Below are 20497 nucleotides of genomic sequence, written 5' to 3' on the forward strand. Positions count from 1 at the left end.
TGCAGGCAGATTACATTCCCTACCGTGGGGAAACAGGCCATTTGGCCCAACAAGTCCACACTGACCCTCTGAAGAATAACCCACCCAGACCCATTTCCCTCTGACTAATGGAGCTAATATACTATGGGGCAATTTAGTATGGCCAATTCACCTAACCTGCACATCTTTGGATTGTGGGAGGAAACCCACGCAGACACAGGGAGAACGTGCAAAGTCCACACACAGAGTTATAGTCAGAGAGATGTACAGGATGGAAACAGACCCTTCGGTCCAACCCGTCCATGCTGACCAGATATCCCAACCCAATCTAGTCCCACCTGCCAGCACCCGGCCCATATCCCTCCAAACCCTTCCTATTCATATACTCATCCAAATGCCTCTTAAATGCTGTAATTGTACCAGCCTCCACCACATCCTCTGGCAGCTCATTCCATACACGTACCACCCTCTGTGTGAAAACGTTGCCCCTTAGGTCCCTGTTATATCTTTCCCCTCTCACCCTAAACCTATGCCCTCTAGTTCTGGAGTCCCCGGCCCCAGAGAAAAGACTTTGTCTATTTACCCTATCCATGCCCCTCATAATTTTATAAACCTCTATAAGGTCACCCCTCAGCCTCCGACGCTCCAGGGAAAACAGCCCCAGCCTGTTCAGCCTCTCCCTGTAGCTCAGATCCTCCAACCCTGGCAACATCCTTGTAAATCTTTTCTGAACCCATTCAAGTTTCACAACATTTTTCCGATAGAAAAGAGACCAGAATTGCATGCAATATTCCAACAGTGGCCTAACTAATGGCCTGTACAGCCGCAACATGACCTCCCAACTCCTGTACTCAATACTCTGACCAATAAAGGAAAGCATACCAAACGCCTTCTTCACTATCCTATCTACCTGCGACTCTACTTTCAAGGAGCTATGAACCTGCACTCCAAGGTCTCTTTGTTCAGCAACATTCTCTAGGACCTTACCATTAAGTGTATAAGTCCTGCTAAGATTTGCTTTCCCAAAATGCAGCACTTCGCATTTATCTGAATTAAACTCCATCTGCCACTTCTCAGCCCATTGGCCCATCTGCTCCAGATCCTGTTGTAATCTGAGGGAACCCTCTTCGCTGTCCACTACACCTCCAATTTTGCAAACATCTGCAATCATACTAACTGTACCCCTTATTAAATTAGATTACTTAGTGTGGAAACAGGCCCTTCGGCCCAACAAGCCCACACCGACCCTCCGAAGAGCAACCCACCCAGACCCATTCCCCTACATTTACCCCTTCACCTAACACTATGGGCAATTTAGCATGGCCAATTCACCCTAACCTGTACATCTTTGGATTGTGGGAGGAAACTGGAGCACCCGGAGGAAACCCACGCAGACACGGGGAGAACATGCAAACTCCACACAGTCAGTCGCCTGAGACAGGAATTGAAATCATTTATGTAAATGACAAAAAGTAGAGGACCCAGCACCGATCCTTGTGGCACTCCACTGGTCACAGGCCTCCAGTCTGAAAAACAACCCTCCACCACCACCCTCTGTCTTCTACCTTTGAGCCAGTTCTGTATCCAAATGGCTAGTTCTCCCTCTATTCCATGAGATCCATCCTTGCTAATCAGTCTCCCATGGGGAACCTTGTCGAACGCCTTACTGAAGTCCATATAGATCACATCTACTGCTCTGCCCTCATCAATCCTCTTTGTTACTTCTTCAAATACTCAAGTTTCTGAGACATGATTTCCCACGCACAAAGCCATGTTGACTATCCCAAATCAGTCCTTGCCTTTCCAAATACATGTACATCCTGTCCCTCAGGATTCCCTCCAACAACTTGCCCACCACCGAGGTCAGGCTCACCGGTCTATAGTTCCCTGGCTTGTCCTTACCGCCCTTCTTAAACAGTGGCACTACGTTTGTCAACCTCCAGTCTTCCGGCACCTCACCTGTGACTATCGATGATACAAGTATCTCAGCAAGAGGCCCAGCAATCACTTCTCTAGCTTCCCACAGAGTTCTCGGGTACACCTGATCAGGTCCTGGGGATTTATCCACCTTTAACCGTTTCAAGACATCCAGCACTTCCTCCTCTGTAATCTGGGCATTTTGCAAGATGTCACCATCTATTTCCCTACAGTCTATATCTTCCATGTCCTTTTCCACAGTAAATACTGATGCAAAATATTCATTTAGTATCTCCCCCATTTTCTGTCGCTCCACACAAAGGCCGCCTTGCTAATCTTTGAGGGGCCCTATTCTCTCCCTAGTTACCCTTTTTCGTAAAAACCCTTTGGATTCTCCTTAATTCTATTTGCCAAAGCTATCTCATGTCCCCGTTTTGCCCTCCTGATTTCCCTCTTAAGTATACTCCTACTGCCTTTATACTCTAAGGATTCACTCGATCTATCCTGTCTGTACCTGACATACGCTTCCTTCTTTTTCTTAACCAAACCCTCAATTTCCTTAGTCATCCAGCATTCCCTATACCTCCCAACCTTTCCCTTCACCAAACAGGAATATCCTGTCTCTGGCCTCTCATTATCTCATTTCTGAAGGCCCGAGGCTGGAATTGAACCAGGATCCCTGGTGCTGTGAGGTAGCAGTGCTAACCACTGAGACACTGTAACACCACAAACAGGTTAGTCCCGGGTTCACTCTCTTTCTCTCCCCTCAGCAACTCAAATCCAAGTTGGGGAATTTCATCGCCACCTTTTATCGATTTCCCGTAGCCTCAGTTTATCCAAGTTTTCTTTGGTCATTCACAGGATGAGGGTGTCTCTGGCTAAGACAACATTTATTGTCCCATTGTTAATTACCCAGAGGGCAGCTCAGAGTCAGCCCCATCGCTGTGGGTCTGGAGTCACGTGTAGGCCAGACCAGGGGAAGGGCAGCAGTTTCCTTTCCTGTACAAGATGAATGACCCAGATGGGGGTTTCCAACAGTTGACAGCGATCATCAGTATTCGGGATTTTTCCTGAATTCCAATTCCACCATCTCCAAGGCTGGATTCAAACCCAGGCCCCCCCAGGACAGATACACCTACCCCTGAACTCGAGCTCTCTGGCAATGATCACCAACATCCCATTGGCCTCAGAACCCCTGCCTTTCAGGGTCTGATGTACTTTGTAAATCCACATTTCCCTGGCCTTCAACATTTCAATGTTACACCCACCTGCCTCACCCACCAAAGTGACCGTCACATGGATCCACATTATAGCACCTCATTCCAGAGGCATGGCAGCTAGGTACTTCAGTTGGCACCATGACACCCAGTGAGAGAGGGTACAAGTGCCCACAAGCACAAAAGGGTGGGAGAGGTTTGGAATTCTCTCCCACCAGTGGCAGTGGCTGCTGGATCAGTTGTTAAGTTTGAAATCGGAGATGGCTCTGTTTGTGGGAAGCATTAAAGCACATCAGCCAAACAGAGGCATGTGGGGAGCGGAGGGCTACAGGTCACCGTGATCTCACGGAATGGCCAAACAGGCTGAATGCCTCCTCTTGCCCCTCTGTTCCATCTACCCATTCCGGTAACTGATCCCAATCGTTCGGAGATCCTGTCACATCCTCCTCACCGTTCCCAATGGCACCTAGTTTTGAGTTGTCATCAAACTTAGAAATATTACATTTGATTTCCTCATCCAAATTGTTGATATATATTGAAAGTATTTGGGCCAAAGCCGTGATCCCTGTGGTATCGTACTTATCATGGCATTTCCCTCTGAAAATGACCCATATAATTTCTACTCTGTTTCCTGTCTGCTAACCAATTCTCGGTCCATCCCAGTATATTACCATCAATCCTGTCTGTTTTGATTTTACACACTAACCTCTTACGCGGGACTGTATCCATACTCTGAAACTCCAAGTGCACCACATGCACTGATTCTCCCTGATCTATTGTGATAGTTACATCCTCAAATAGGCTCCAGTAGGTTTTTTTTTAGATTAGATTACTTACAGTGTGGAACCAGGCCCTTCGGCCCAACAAGTCCACACCGACCCACCGAAGCGCAACCCACCCATACCCCTACATTTACCCCTTTACCTAACACTACGGGCAATTTAGCATGGCCAATTCACCTGACCCGCACATCTTTGGACTGTGGTAGGAAACCGGAGCACCCGGAGGAAACCCATGCAGACACGGGGAGAACGTGCAAACTGCACACAGTCAGTCGCCTGAGTTGGGAATTGAACCTGGGTCCCTGGCGCTGTGAGGCAGCAGTGCCAACCATTGTGCCACCATGCCGGCCAAATACAATTTGTCAAACACAATTTTCCCTTTCACAAATCCATGATGACTGGTGGTTTCAAAGTGCCCATTTAGCACATCCTTTCCAGCATCTCTCAGACACTGGGATGAGGCAAACATTGGTCTGGAATTTCCCACTTTCTCCCTCTCTTCAATGGAGCGGGGGGCGGTCACATTTCACACCGTCCAATCCGCTGGGATAGGTACACAATCTAATCACACCTTTCACAAACTGGGAAAAGGAACAGAGAGCCCTGACTGATCAAGGAACACAGGAGGCATTGCACAGCCTGTCCCTGTCCGAGTGTCTGGTTCCCTCTCTCCTCTCCTCCCCCCCCAGCCAATGGCTAAGACAGCACGACGGCCATCTCGCTGCGTTGGCAGAGGCAGGGTGAACTCACCTTCAGGGGGCTCTGACATCGGTGGGGTGAGGCAGTACATATGGTAACCACGGTCACAATCATCACAGAACAGGAGCTGGTCCTGGGGAAACACAGACACCAGTGAGGACACAGGAACTGCTCCTTTCATCCCCTCCTGCTCAGCCCAAGCTTCCCAGACTACCAGCAGTCTGTTATGGAGGTCGCGTTACTGTTGCCATGTAAGGAACAGTGTAGTCCATGATAGACATAGCAGCAATGTGGCAATGAGCCAGCTCCTCTGTTGTTAGTGAGGTTGGTCAAGGAATAATTATTAGCCCCAGGGAGCTCTCCCAGCAGGGTCATCTGGCAATAGTGGCCAATGGAACTTGTGTATACACACACTCTCACTGGGGTACGGGCTCTCACACACACACTGACTCTCTCTGGGGTAAGGGCTCACACACACACATACACTCTGACTCTCACAGGGGTACGGGCTCTCTCACACACACACTCTCTGACTCTCACTGGGGTACGGACACACTCTCTCTCACACTCACACACTGACTCTCACAGGGGTACGGGCTCTCACACACACACTCACACAGAACACCCACCTCACTCCTGCCTCATCTCCTGACTCTGCAAAACACCCTCACCCCTCCCCAAGCTGCTACTCCCAGCACACCCACCCGTCAAACCCCATCCCCACACACTACGCTCCCTCAGCACTGACCCTCTGACAGCGCCCACTCCCTCAGCACTGACCCTCCGACAGTGCGGCACTCCCTCAGCACTGACCCTCCGACAGTGCGGCACTCCCTCAGCACTGACCCTCCGACAGTGCGGCACTCCCTCAGCACTGACCCTCCGACAGTGCGGCACTCCCTCAGCACTGACCCTCCGACAGTGCGGCACTCCCTCAGCACTGACCCTCCGACAGTGCGGCACTCCCTCAGCACTGACCCTCCGACAGTGCGGCACTCCCTCAGCACTGACCCTCCGACAGTGCGGCACTCCCTCAGCACTGACCCTCCGACAGTGCGGCACTCCCTCAGCACTGACCCTCCGACAGTGCGGCACTCCCTCAGCACTGACCCTCCGACAGTGCGGCACTCCCTCAGCACTGACCCTCCGACAGTGCGGCACTCCCTCAGCACTGACCCTCCGACAGTGCGGCACTCCCTCAGCACTGACCCTCCGACAGTGCGGCACTCCCTCAGCACTGACCCTCCGACAGTGCCCGCTCCCTCAGCACTGACCCTCCGACAGTGCCCGCTCCCTCAGCACTGACCCTCCGACAGTGCGGCACTCCCTCAGCACTGACCCTCCGACAGTGCCCGCTCCCTCAGCACTGACTCTCCGACAGTGCGGCGCTCCCTCAGCACTGACCCTTCGACAGTGCGGCGCTCCCTCAGCACTGACCCTTCGACAGTGCCCCCCTCCCTCAGCACTGACCCTCCGACAGTGCGGCACTCCCTCAGCACTGACCCTCCGACAGTGCGGCACTCCCTCAGCACTGACCCTCCGACAGTGCGGCACTCCCTCAGCACTGACCCTCCGACAGTGCGGCACTCCCTCAGCACTGACCCTCCGACAGTGCGGCACTCCCTCAGCACTGACCCTCCGACAGTGCGGCACTCCCTCAGCACTGACCCTCCGACAGTGCGGCACTCCCTCAGCACTGACCCTCCGACAGTGCGGCACTCCCTCAGCACTGACCCTCCGACAGTGCGGCACTCCCTCAGCACTGACCCTCCGACAGTGCGGCACTCCCTCAGCACTGACCCTCCGACAGTGCGGCACTCCCTCAGCACTGACCCTCCGACAGTGCGGCACTCCCTCAGCACTGACCCTCCGACAGTGCGGCACTCCCTCAGCACTGACCCTCCGACAGTGCGGCACTCCCTCAGCACTGACCCTCCGACAGTGCGGCACTCCCTCAGCACTGACCCTCCGACAGTGCGGCACTCCCTCAGCACTGACCCTCCGACAGTGCGGCACTCCCTCAGCACTGACCCTCCGACAGTGCGGCACTCCCTCAGCACTGACCCTCCGACAGTGCGGCACTCCCTCAGCACTGACCCTCCGACAGTGCGGCACTCCCTCAGCACTGACCCTCCGACAGTGCGGCACTCCCTCAGCACTGACCCTCCGACAGTGCCCGCTCCCTCAGCACTGACCCTCCGACAGTGCCCACTCCCTCAGCACTGACCCTCCGACAGTGCGGCACTCCCTCAGCACTGACCCTCCGACAGTGCCCCCCTCCCTCAGCACTGACCCTCCGACAGTGCGGCACTCCCTCAGCACTGACCCTTCGACAGTGCGGCGCTCCCTCAGCACTGACCCTTCGACAGTGCCCCCCTCCCTCAGCACTGACCCTCCGACAGTGCCCCCCTCCCTCAGCACTGACCCTCCGACAGTGCCCCCCTCCCTCAGCACTGACCCTCCGACAGTGCCCCCCTCCCTCAGCACTGACCCTCCGACAGTGCCCCCCTCCCTCAGCACTGACCCTCTGACAGTGCCCCCCTCCCTCAGCACTGACCCTCCGACAGTGCCCACTCCCTCAGCACTAAACCTCCGACAGTGCGCACTCCCTCAGCACTGACTCTCCGACAGTGCGGCACTCCCTCAGCACTGACCCTTGGACAGTGCGGCGCTCCCTCAGCACTGACCCTCCGACAGTGCCCACTCCCTCAGCACTAAACCTCCGACAGTGCGCACTCCCTCAGCACTGACCCTCCGACAGTGCCCCACTCCCTCAGCACTGACCCTCCGACAGTGCCCCACTCCCTCAGTGCTTTTGTGGGCGAGAGCCCCTATGCCATACCCTCGGGCTGAGCTCTAACCGCCACACCAAAGGTAATGATCACAGAGCCCACACCCGGGGGGAGGGGGCTGTGGGGTGTGGAGGTGGTTCCCTGTGCTGTCAGGGCAGTGTGTTGATCAGTTCCCCCCTCCCCCAGCCCTGCGCCTTGTACTTACATCATTCTCGGAGGTCCCACACAGATTGCAGCATTTACACTCAATGCACTGCCAGCGATAGGTCTTCACAGCCGCCATCATCACTGGGGTAAACTGCAGGCACGATGGGTGTCCTGGTAACAACAGGGACTCCGTTAGAAAGCAGCCTGGGCACTGCCCATCCCTGCCCTCCAAACACTGCCCAGGGCAGGGAACGGTTTGGTGGGGACATGGGGGGGTGGGGCTGGGAGTAACCGGCCCCAGCCTCTATGAGGGAAGGGTGGAACAGGCCCCTCGTGGAGCGTGGGGTTGGAGGCCCAGAGGCGTTTTGGTACACGCTGATCGACTGTGGGGGTGTGCGCGCGGAGGTACAAGGGGAGACGGGGGGCATTGATGTCACACAATCCCGAATCCATCCAAATCTCCCTCCTTTCCCCCTCTCCCACAGGGAGGCACTGTGTGAATATGCTTTGGGGAGGGCATTGGGAAGAGAACAGGACGGCTGGGAGAGGGGGAGGCTGACAGGGAGCAGCAGCTGCGGCTGGGCTGAATGGCCAGCCTGGGGTTGTGTGCAGCACACCAAGCCAGGAGTCGGGGATACCTGAGCGGCCACAGTCGGAGCACGAGACCAGCTCCTCGGACTGGCCTGTCTTCTTGTTGAGTCGCGAGTCGCCCAGGCAGAAGTCGCAGTAGTTATTGGGTAGAGCCAGCCCATCCGGACCCTTCTTTGCTGTCAATTCACAACCAGAGAGAGAGAGAGAGAGAGAGAGAGGAGTCAGAACCCTCTGAGAATCGCCAAGGACAGCTCACTGACACGTGCCTGCATTTACATAGCCACAACAACGTCCAGTGGGGAGGGGGTGGGTGGGGATGGAGGGTGGTGGGCACAGCTTGTGACTCCAGGCTGCCGCAGGAGGGGACTGTCTCACAGCGTCAGTGGGACAACACGGTGAGCGACAGTAACACACACAACACCACCACCTCTTCCCCCCCCCCCCCCCCACCCCATCCACCCTCACTCCCTGAGGCAGACACAAACGGGAGCAGTCCGAATCAGAGCGGGGTGCTGACAGACAGAGCGAACTGTCCACCTCACTGCAGCCCCCCTCCAACACTCCCCTCACACTCAGGCACAACAAGGCAAGGCAGTAACAGAGAGAAAGAGACAGATGACAGAGAGAGGGGGCGGTGGGAGAGGAAGGGAAAGAGACAGAGGGAGGGAGGGAGGGGACGGAGAGCAGACCGAGAGAGGGGTCTGAGGGAGAGACGGTGCGGGGAGAGAGATAGAGATAATGTGAGAGAGAGAGAGAGAGAGAGAGGTTGGCTCCAGACCTGCTTTCAATTTTCTGAAGTCGCCTGGAGGCCGCCCCACTGTAACGAAGAGAAGGGCAGAGTGAGAAAGGACCAGCAGTTCGGTAAACCAGACCCCCCCCCCCCCTCCCCCACTGAGAGCCCCTCCCCCACTGAGGTCCCCCCCCCCCCCCCCGACCACCCAGCATCAAACAGGGCTGGGGCACACTGAGATCCCCCTCCCCCTCCCCCACCACCCAGCTTCACACAGGGCTGGGGGGGCACTGAGATCCCCCTCCCCCCCCACCATCAAACAGGGCTGGGGGGGCACTGAGATCCCCCTCCCCCCTCCCCCTCCCCCACCATCAAACAGGGCTGGGGGGCACAGATCCCTCTCCCCCCCCCACCCAGCTTCACTCAGGGCTGGGGGGCACTGAGATCCCCCTCCCCCCACCCCTCCCCCATCAACCAGCTTCACACAGGGCAGGGGGGCACTGAGATCCCCCTCCCCCCCACCTTCCCCACCACCCAGCATAAAACAGGGCTGGGGGGCAGAGATCCCCCTCCCCCCTCCCCCTCCATCAAACAGGGCTGGGGGGGCACAGATCCCCCTCCCCCCCCACCTCCCCCATCACCCAGCTTCACACAGGGCAGGGGGGCACTGAGATCCCCCTCCCCCCCACCTTCCCCACCACCCAGCATCAAACAGGGCTGGGGGGCACTGAGATCCCCCTCCCCCCCACCCCCCAGCATCAAACAGGGCTGGGGGGCACTGAGATCCCCCTCCCCCACCATCAAACAGGGCTGGGGGGCACAGATCCCCCTCCCCCCCCACCCAGCTTCACTCAGGGCTGGGGGGGCACTGAGATCCCCCTCCCCCCCCCACCTTCCCCACCACCCAGCATCAAACAGGGCTGGGGGGCACTGAGATCCCCCTCCCCCCCACCTTCCCCATCACCCAGCATCAAACAGGGCTGGGGGGCACTGAGATCCCCCTCCCCCCGACCTTCCCCATCACCCAGCATCAAACAGGGCTGGGGGGCACTGAGATCCCCCTCCCCCCCACCTCCCCCACCACCCAGCTGCACACAGGGCTGGGGGGCACTGAGATCCCCCTCCTTCCACCCCTCCCCCACCACCCAGCATCAAACAGGGCTGGGGGGGCACTGAGATCCCCCTCCCCCACCCCCCCCAGCATCAAACAGGGCTGGGGGGCACTGGAACCCCAGCCCCCAACCCTGACACAGGGGAACCATTGCCTTCACACAGGCTGCTCGACTGCAGACAGCATCACCGGCGAAGCCAGGACTATCGCTTCCCGCCACTGTCTCCAGAGGGAGGTGGGGGGAGGGTCAGCAAACAGGCACGGTGAGCAGCTTTCCCACTGACCACCCCCACCCCCCTCTCCAGCACTGAGCTCCGCGCCAGGAGAACACGGATGGGCTGGTAGCTACACAAAGGTGGGAGCTGGTGCACTCTGCTCACAACAGCGATGGGGGATATAAAACCAGGGTGCAGGAGCAGCGGGAGCTGTGTGGGTGTATGCACTGGTCACTGAAGGTGGTTAGCACACCTGCCTTCCTAGCTCAGAGTATCAGGGTTGGAGTGTCCTGTTGGGGTTGTACAGGGCATTAATGAGGCCACTTGGGGAACAACGTGCCCAGTTCCTGCCACCCTGCTACAGGAAGGATATTATTAAACTGGAGAGGGGTGAGAAGGGGGTTACCAGGATGTTGAAGGGTCTGGAGAGTTTCAGTTATAAATGGATAGGCTGGGAGATTTTTCCCTCACGTGTAGAAGGATGAGAGGCGATATGATACACATTTACAAAATAATGGGGGGTGTAGACAGAGCTGAGGGTAATTGTGTGTTCCCCAGGGTGGGGGATTTCAAGACCAGGGGACACATGTTTAAGGTGAGAGGGGACACAGTTAAGAGAGACATGAGGGGGCAAACTCTTTACCCAGAGGGTGGTCTGTGTGTGGAGTGAACTTCCTGAGGGAGTGGTGGGTGGGGGTACATTTGGATAAGGACCTGGATAGGAAAGGGTTGGAGGGAGATGGGTCAGGAGCAGGCAGCTGGGACTAGTTTAGTTTGGGGTTAGGATCAGCATGGACTGGTTGGGCCGAAGGGTCTGTTTCCGTGCTGTCTGACTCGAGAAGAGGTGGGCAGAGCAGTTAAGGAGACTGACGGTGTCCTCAGCTTTACAAACCGGATCTCACAGGGTACAAGAGCAGGGAGGTGATGCTGAACTGGTTAGACCTCAGCTCGGATACTATCCCCATGGGGAGAAACTGCTCCCATTCATAAAAGGAACAGGATTGACTGGGCACAATGGGGTCTTTTTAACGCAGTCAGCAGTTCGGGTCTGGATGTACTGCCAACAGCATGGTGGGAGGGAGTCAGTCTGAAATAATCACAAGAGGGGCCCTGGATGGTTATTGGGAGAAGGCAGGAGAGTGCATGTCCCTGTGAGAGGATCCAATGGGCTGAGTGGCCTCTCTCTGCACTGTAACATGCCTGTGATTTTATGAAGCATCTCTCACAGACAGCCTACGTCAGCACAGAACTAAACTGGAAACTTGGTTACTCTAGTTCGCACCAAGCAGTTCGGGACATTCACCTCAAGAGGATCAAAGAATGTTCTAGAAATCTGGGCAGGCCCCAGAACCAACACAAGCAAAAACTCCTCTTCCTGGAGTCTCTGAGACGCAGGCAAAGGGAAACGGCAAAAGGAGAAGGCCATTCAGCCCCCTCCTTCATGCTGTCCCACAGGAACAGCAGGAGGCCATTCAGCCCCCTCCTTAATGCTGTCCCACAGGAACAGCACGAGGCCATTCAGCCCCACCCTGCCCGAGGCTGTTACACAGGAACAGCACGAGGCCATTCACCCTCCCCGCCTGAGCACAGTCTCCTCCTCAGGGCAGGGTGTGGGAGCAGGGAGATGGAGCACTGGAATGGTCCTTTATGGGAGGAATTACTTCCCGATTGCCCAGCTCGGATCTCCTCTCGACGTGCCCCCTGCCTTCCTGGAGAGTGGTTCTTCTGAAACCTTAACCTTTCGGCCCCTGGGAGCTCACTGTCCCCTGCCAGCTTATAACAGCTGGTTCCAAAGGTCAACTCCTGAGTGGGTGGTCACTGAACACCATCTCCCTTTTCACTTCCACTCAGGTCAGATGTGGAGGGGTCGCTGGCTGGGCCCAGGATTTACTGTCCCCCGTCCCTAGTTGCCCCCTTGAGAAGGTGGGGGGTGAGCTGCCTTCTTGACCCGCTGCAGCCCATGTGCTGTGGGTAGACCCACAGTGTCCCTTAGGGAGGGAATCCCAGGATTCTGACCCAGCCACACTGAGGGAACGGCGAGATATTTCCAAGTCGGGATGGTGAGGGGCTCGGAGGGGAACTTGCAGGGGGTGGGGTTCCCGTGTACCTGCTGCCCCTTGTCCTTCTGGATGGAAGTGGCCGTGGGTTTGGAAGGTGCTGCCTGAGGATCTTTGGTGAGTTATCCGTGATTTTCCTGATCACACCCGTATAGCCTGAGTCTCCCCTCCACCCCCCATCCTGGGCCAGGTAGGGAATTCTCAAAACCACCCTGTCCCACCATTATCCCACAAATGAGTAAACTAACTGCCCAGGGGAAAGCTTAGTGATACAGAGGGCTCACTCAGACAGGCCCCTGGCTTATAAATACACCCCCGTGCACACTCAGCCGATGGATTCACAGAATAAGACAGCACAACTGGAGGCTACTCTGCCCATCAGGCCAGTGATGGCTCAGAGAGAGTGGGAGGTCCCTGGAGTAAATGGCACACTGCCATATGCTGATTGTGATCTCAGGCAGCCCCTTCCTCCTCCCCTTCCCCTCATTAATGTGAGAGAGGAACAGCCGCACACACTTACATTCCCCCCCACCCCTCATTAATGTGAGAGAAGAACAGCCACGCACACTTACGTTCCTCCCTCCGGTGTGATATTGGGATCTGGGGCTCCAGGTCTTTGTCCTCATCTCCCTCTTCGTCTGCCAGGTGGGAGTGGGCGTAGTGGTAACTGAGTCCCGGCCGGTTCTTGTAACGTTTCCCACAGACTGGCGGGAGGAGGGCAGGGCAGCAAAACAAAAAGACAGGAGGGTTGAGGTGAGCAGCTGGCATTCCCACAGGGAGCACGTGAGCAAACACAGGGTACAGAACACAACCAGAGACGGCAAATCCCCAAAACCTGCTTTATCCAAAACACCAAAGGAAGCCGTGTCACTGACAGCCTGCTCACTGGCACCTGGAGAAACTGCGAGCAAACTGACAGGGGGCCTGGGCACACATGGGGAAGGGAATGGGGGGTGGTGCCACGGCGAGGGGGGGAGAGCGCGACAGACACAGAGAGAGAGACACAGAGAGAGAGACACAGAGAGAGAGACACAGAGAGACAGACAGAGAGACAGACAGAGACAGACAGACAGAGACAGACAGACAGAGACAGACAGAGACAGAGAGACAGACAGAGACAGACAGACAGAGACAGACAGAGACAGACAGAGACAGAGAGACAGACAGAGACAGACAGACAGAGACAGACAGAGACAGAGAGACAGAGAGACAGACAGAGACAGACAGACAGAGAGACAGACAGAACACAGTAGATGGAGATAGGATGACCGAATTGTGACATATCAGGCCCCAGGCTGGAAGGGCCAATTCCTAACGAGCCAGTGTGGGAGAGCTAGTGTAGGATACCCCAGGAGCTGCTGCTGTTCCTGTCCCCACCCCCCGTGTCGCTCACTCCCTCTCTGCTCCTTCCCCCTTGTACAATCACCCACAGCTTCACCCAGTGTCCCCCTCCCAACACAGAGTGCCAGTGGGAGGGACAGCCACATTTCTCTCTCCCACGCCCCCCCTTGAAGGTTAGGAGTGACGGGGGTTTCTCCTGAATTTCTCCAGGCATTTCTGTTCCCAATGGTCTCCCCAGTTTGTTCTGGAAACCCTGATGTGGATCAGATCAGCCTGCTCTCTCCCAGAAGATATGGACGATATCCCCTCAAACATCCTTCCTGACCATGGTTCAGGGTTTGCCTTAGGCAGGGGGAGGGAGGAGGGAAGCAGGGGGAAGGGAGGAGTCTGTCCAATGAGTGGGAAGCTGGTCAGTTCTCCACAATGACACTGGAAGGGAAAGGGGAGTGTGGATAGACACCCAGCTCAAAACCACTCCCGGGGAAGGTGAACACTGAGGGACAGGCTCCTATCTTCCCAGAAATAGCAGCGAGCTAACGACTGACTGAGGGGTGAACACACACAGTTAGCTGTGAGGGGATCATTCACAGAGCCGGTGCATGCTCAGCGAGGGGTTTACACTGACACTGGCAGATGCCAATGGGCACTACCTCAGCTCAGTGACCATCTGGAGGAGGTCGCGCCTGCTTCCTGACTGCAAATCGGGACAAAAGATGAAAACATGATCCAGGTCACAACCAGCAAGAAACCAGCTGGGAATCTGGGCCTGAGAACAAATCAAATGGAAGGGGAGGTCGGAATTCTGAACAGGGAATGTGTGTGAGAGAGAGAGGGGCAGAGAGCGAGAGCGAGCCAGCATCGCACTGCGTGACGATGGGAGTGCCGCACTGTCGGGGGGGGTCAGCACCGAGGGAGCGTCACACTGTCGGGGGAGGGGAGGGTCAGCACCGAGGGGGCGGGCACTGTCGGAGGGTCAGTGCCGAGGGAGCGTCAGCACCGAGGGGGCGGGCACTGTCGGAGGGTCAGTGCCGAGGGAGCGTCAGCACCGAGGGGGCGGGCACTGTCGGAGGGTCAGTGCCGAGGGAGCGTCGCACTGTCGGGGGAGGGGAGGGTCAGCACCGAGGGGGCGGGCACTGTCGGAGGGTCAGTGCCGAGGGAGCGTCAGCACCGAGGGGGCGGGCACTGTCGGAGGGTCAGTGCCAAGGGAGCGTCGCACTGTCGGGGGAGGGGAGGGTCAGCACCGAGGGGGCGGGCACTGTCGGAGGGTCAGTGCCGAGGGAGCGTCGCACTGTCGGGGGAGGGGAGGGTCAGCACCGAGGGGGCGGGCACTGTCGGAGGGTCAGGGCCGAGGGAGCGTCGCACTGTCGGGGGAGGGGAGGGTCAGCACCGAGGGGGCGGGCACTGTCGGAGGGTCAGTGCTGAGGGGGCACCACACTGTCGGGGCGGGGGGGGTAGCGATGCCAAGACGCCCCAACACAATGTGAGGGGAGCTGAGAGCAATCCAATCAGAAAGCACAGTGAGCTGGCTCGCCCCGCGCTGCCCGGTGGTCATGTTGGACAGGGCGCTGGGACACTCACTGCCTGAGGGGCTGCTGCCCGGTGGGCATGTTGGACAGGGCGCTGGGACACTCACTGCCTGAGGGGCTGCTGCCCGGTGGGCATGTTGGACAGGGCGCTGGGACACTCACTGCCTGAGGGGCTGCTGCCCGGTGGTCATGTTGGACAGGGCGCTGGGACACTCACTGCCTGAGGGGCTGCTGCCCGGTGGTAATGTTGGACAGGGCGCTGGGACACTCACTGCCTGAGGGGCTGCTGCCCGGTGGGCATGTTGGACAGGGCGCTGGGACACTCACTGCCTGAGGGGCTGCTGCCCGGTGGTCATGTTGGACAGGGTGCTGGGACACTCACTGCCTGAGGGGCTGCTGCCCGGTGGGCATGTTGGACAGGGTGCTGGGACACTCACTGCCTGAGGGGCTGCTGCCCGGTGGGCATGTTGGACAGGGCGCTGGGACACTCACTGCCTGAGGGGCTGCTGCCCGGTGGGCATGTTGGACAGGGTGCTGGGACACTCACTGCCTGAGGGGCTGCTGCCCGGTGGGCATGTTGGACAGGGTGCTGGGACACTCACTGCCTGAGGGGCTGCTGCCCGGTGGTCATGTTGGACAGGGCGCTGGGACACTCACTGCCTGAGGGGCTGCTGCCCGGTGGTAATGTTGGACAGGGCGCTGGGACACTCACTGCCTGAGGGGCTGCTGCCCGGTGGGCATGTTGGACAGGGCGCTGGGACACTCACTGCCTGAGGGGCTGCTGCCCGGTGGTCATGTTGGACAGGGTGCTGGGACACTCACTGCCTGAGGGGCTGCTGCCCGGTGGGCATGTTGGACAGGGTGCTGGGACACTCACTGCCTGAGGGGCTGCTGCCCGGTGGGCATGTTGGACAGGGCGCTGGGACACTCACTGCCTGAGGGGCTGCTGCCCGGTGGGCATGTTGGACAGGGTGCTGGGACACTCACTGCCTGAGGGGCTGCTGCCCGGTGGGCATGTTGGACAGGGTGCTGGGACACTCACTGCCTGAGGGGCTGCTGCCCGGTGGGCATGTTGGACAGGGCGCTGGGACACTCACTGCCTGAGGGGCTGCTGCCCGGTGGTCATGTTGGACAGGGCGCTGGGACACTCACTGCCTGAGGGGCTGCTGCCCGGTGGGCATGTTGGACAGGGCGCTGGGACACTCACTGCCTGAGGGGCTGCTGCCCGGTGGTCATGTTGGACAGGGCGCTGGGACACTCACTGCCTGAGGGGCTGCTGCCCGGTGGTCATGTTGGACAGGGCGCTGGGACACTCACTGCCTGAGGGGCTGCTGCCCGGTGGGCATGTTGGACAGGGCGCTGGGACACTCACTGCCTGAGGGGCTGCTGCCCGGTGGTCATGTTGGACAGGGCGCTAGGACACTCACTGCCTGAGGGGCTGCTGCCCGGTGGTCATGTTGGACAGGGCGCTGGGACACTCACTGCCTGAGGGGCTGCTGCCCGGTGGGCATGTTGGACAGGGCGCTGGGACACTCACTGCCTGAGGGGCTGCTGCCCGGTGGGCATGTTGGACAGGGCGCTGGGACACTCACTGCCTGAGGGGCTGCTGCCCGGTGGGCATGTTGGACAGGGCGCTGGGACACTCACTGCCTGAGGGGCTGCTGCCCGGTGGTCATGTTGGACAGGGCGCTGGGACACTCAGTGCCTGAGGGGCTGCTGCCCGGTGGGCATGTTGGACAGGGCGCTGGGACACTCACTGCCTGAGGGGCTGCTGCCCGGTGGTCATGTTGGACAGTGCGCTGGGACACTCACTGCCTGAGGGGCTGCTGCCCGGTGGTCATGTTGGACAGGGCGCTGGGACACTCACTGCCTGAGGGGCTGCTGCCCGGTGGTCATGTTGGACAGGGCGCTGGTAATCCCGATCCAGCTTAACACCAGCGACACGCCCCTCAGCCCCCACCAGCCTGCTCTCCAGCCCCGGAAGAGCTTGGCTGAGCTGGCTGTGGTCCCTTCCCTGTCTGTTCTCCCCCCGACCTCCATACTGCTCAATCTCACTGGAATGTATCCTGTGACCCAGATCCCTCTGCAGTTTCAGGGGAAGAGCATTCCACAGACCCAGCTCCCTCACAGAGGACAGTCCTCCCCAGCTGCACCTTACTCCAACAGTGTCTTGTCCACCCTCGCAGCATCCCACTGTGAGGCTAGTCAACTAAGGAGAGCATCACACTTGTCTGATCCCCACCAGGCCTCTGCTGACCAGGCATCTGGATACAAAATGGAGGCAGGGCCGGGAGACCCCTTCCCCATCAGCAGCAGCTCAAGGTCTGGCTGATGGATTGGAACCCCTCCCTGGGGACTCTCCTCAAGGCCCCCTGACACTGGGAGGGTGGCAGCGGTGAGCACTCTCCACTCCCCCACACCCCGGCTCTTCAGCCCAGACAACAGCTGCTTACCTCACTCACCTCCCAAAGAGACAGACACAGAGACGGACAGACAGAGACACAGAGACAGACAGAGAGACAGACAGACACACAGACAGACACACAGACAGACACACAGACAGACACACAGACAGACACACAGACAGACACATTTACAGGAAATCAGAGCTAAGGACAGCTGGAGGAAGACGCACAGGCAAACAAGGAAAAGGACAGTGAGAATTTGCAGAATACCTCGTTCAGAAGATTTGGAGGTATGCTTTTGTTTGCATCTATCTGCAACAGAGAAGATAAAGAGTGTGAAAAGATCTGAAAGAACAGGGTGTGGTTTAGTTTCTTTCGCTTGTTTGAAATAAAGAGCCAGAGGAGGTGAGAGAGCTGGGTGCTGCCGGAGGGGCCTATAGAGCTCCGCCCAACGTGAGAGAGCTGGGTGCTGCCTGCGATGAGCCAGAGGGAGAGTGTGACCAGCAGTATCGGGCTCTGTGTAAACTCCCAGCTCCTGTGTGTCTAGCACAGGCAGCCCCCCCCCCCCCTCCCCCGGTGTAAACAGCAGCAGCAGGGAGCTGAAACACACAGGGCCTGAGCAGGGATAACTCCCACCATGGGCTAACATCCAAGGATGGAACAAAGTGCCTTTGAGTGTGTCCTGGAGCAGGAAGCAGGGAAGATGAGGTTCCTGCTCTCAGTATTACACAGATCCCCCACTGCAAGGCTGTAGGCTACACTGACATTTCCTACAGATACAGCACACCTAACACCAACCTTGAAAAAGCCGATTCCTGGCAATATAGTCCAGGGTTTTACCATCACTATCTGTGCAGATCCTCTTGCCAGGACCTCAGTCAGATCTGTCAGTGTTAACATTGCATGGGAGCCCATCAATAACACTGCCCAAGGGGGCACTGCCCACAACAGCCTGGCGTCTGACAGCACAGAACGCTGCAATTACACACAACAGATCCTGTTAAAGGTTCCCATTTTGGAAGAGTCACCAAAGGGAACGGGAGCAACATTTTCGATGAGAACATGAGCCGTCTGTTTGGAAAAGGCATGGGTGGCACAGTGGTTAGCACTGCTGCCTCACAGCGCCAGAGACCCGGGTTCAATTCCTGCCTCAGGTGACCGACTGTGTGGAGTTTGCACGTTCTCCCCGTGTCTGCGTGGATTTCCTCCGGGTGCTCCGGTTTCCTCCCACAGTCCAAAGATGTGTGGTCAGGTGAATTGGCCATGCTAAATTGCCCGTAGTGTTAGGTAAGGGGTAAATGTAGGGGTAAGGGGTAAATGTAGGGATGCGCTTCGGTGGGTCGGTGTGGACTTGTTGGGCCGAAGGGCCTGTTTCCACACTGTAAGTAATCTAATCTAATCCATTGCCACACAGGATGTACCAGCCAGGCTGTAACTGACTGCTACAGTCACCACTGAGGGAAGGGAGCCAGAAAATGACAGTGACCTCTGCTGTAGTGTGTGTGTGTGTACACGTGCACCCCACCTCCCAGCCCCCCTCCATCCCGTCTCAGAGAGTGGGGTGGGGGGGGAAGAGGGGCGAAGGGTCGGGAGGAGGGGCGAAGGGTCGGGGGAGGGGCGAAGGGTCGGGGGAGGGAGGGGCGAGGGTGGGAGGGGCGAGGGTGGGAGATCCAGGACGAGAGGACATGACTGCAGCCAGGCTGGCTGCTGCAGGAGCGGAGACTGGGTACTTACTGTCACAGGCGTAGGGTTTCTCTCGATCCTCAATCGCAGCAGCGTCCATGGCTTTCTTTCTCGCACTCCGACCAACTCCTTTCCCCTGAGCCGAGAGAAATACACGCCCACTGTCAGCAAACTGCTCCATCCCATCCACACGGAGCCTCAGGCAACAACAGCCCGATTGGGACTGTCCCTCAGGAACAGGAGGGGAACCAGCTACCCACCCCTCCCAACCTTCTGTCCATGGTGACCGCTCACAGGAGATCCAGCACACAGAACTCAATCAGGGACACACTCCCAGGGATTACACTGGGGGGAGCAAGGGGCTGACAGAGATAGGGAGGGGGTGTAGGGACTGGAGGGGGTTACAGAGATAGGGAGGGGGTGTAGGGGCTGGAGGGGGTTACAGAGATAGGGAGGGGGTGTAAGGGTTACAGAGATAGGGAGGGGGTGTAGGGACTGGAGGGGGTTAAAAGATAGGGAGGGGGTGTAGGGGTTACAGAGATAGGGAGGGGGTGTAGGGGTTACAGAGATAGGGAGGGGGTGTAGGGGCTGGAGGGGGTGACAGAGATAGGGAGGGGGTATAGGGGCTGACAGAGATAGGGAGGGGGTATAGGGGCTGGAGGGGCTGACAGAGATAGGGAGGGGGTGTAGGGACTGGAGGGGGTTACAGAGATAGGGAGGGGGTGTAGGGGCTGGAGGGGGTTACAGAGATAGGGAGGGGGTGTAGGGGCCAGAGGGGGATACAGAGATAGAGAGGAGGTGTGGGGGCTGAAGGGAGTTACAGAGATAGGGAGGGGGTGTAGAGGCTGGAGGGGGTGACAAGATAGGGAGGGGTGTGGGGGCTGGAAGGGGTTACAGAGATAGGGAGGGGTGTGGGGCTGGACGGTGTGACAGAGTTTGGCAGCGGTGGTGGAATACCAGATGGTGTGTCAAACGGAGTGGGGTTACCACAGAAGGATTCCTGCTCCAGGCAGACCGCCCCCTCACACCCCCCGGGGTAAAGGTGGGTCCCACACAGTTGGAGAAAGTGAGCAGCTGACCTTGGCCCGGCCTTTACTCCTGCGCTTTGGGAGATCTTCCTCATAATCTTCATCATCCAGGTCATCCAGAAAATCATCCGGATCCAGGATTCTCTGGTAAGAATACAACAACATCAGCAAGTGATCTTCACACAATGTTCCTGAACAGAACCAAACCCACTGCCTCATCCCACTCAATCCGGCAAAGACCCACTCCAGAGAGTTACCGGGAATGACTGGCTCCAGG

At 57.8% G+C, this 20497-nt stretch overlaps 1 protein-coding gene across 3 annotated transcripts in view; it reads right to left on the reverse strand.

Moving 5' to 3' along the window:
- Window positions 1-20497, reverse strand: part of LOC132836090 (zinc finger protein ubi-d4-like) — a 29599-nt gene that overhangs the window by 627 nt on the left and 8475 nt on the right. The window contains exons 5-11 of one of the 3 annotated variants that reach the window (XM_060855346.1): window positions 20272-20364; window positions 19244-19328; window positions 12810-12941; window positions 8903-8941; window positions 8172-8300; window positions 7592-7704; window positions 4646-4727 (exon numbers count right to left, since the gene is read on the reverse strand). In XM_060855346.1, the coding sequence (XP_060711329.1) occupies window positions 4646-4727; window positions 7592-7704; window positions 8172-8300; window positions 8903-8941; window positions 12810-12941; window positions 19244-19328; window positions 20272-20364 (673 nt within the window). Of the gene's footprint in view, window positions 1-4645; window positions 4728-7591; window positions 7705-8171; window positions 8301-8902; window positions 8942-12803; window positions 12942-19243; window positions 19329-20271; window positions 20365-20497 lie in introns of all 3 variants that reach the window. The other 2 variants (XM_060855345.1, XM_060855347.1) reach the window with 2 other exon arrangements.

Source organism: Hemiscyllium ocellatum, chromosome 46 (assembly GCF_020745735.1).
Source record: "Hemiscyllium ocellatum isolate sHemOce1 chromosome 46, sHemOce1.pat.X.cur, whole genome shotgun sequence".
Taxonomy (NCBI): domain Eukaryota; kingdom Metazoa; phylum Chordata; class Chondrichthyes; order Orectolobiformes; family Hemiscylliidae; genus Hemiscyllium; species Hemiscyllium ocellatum.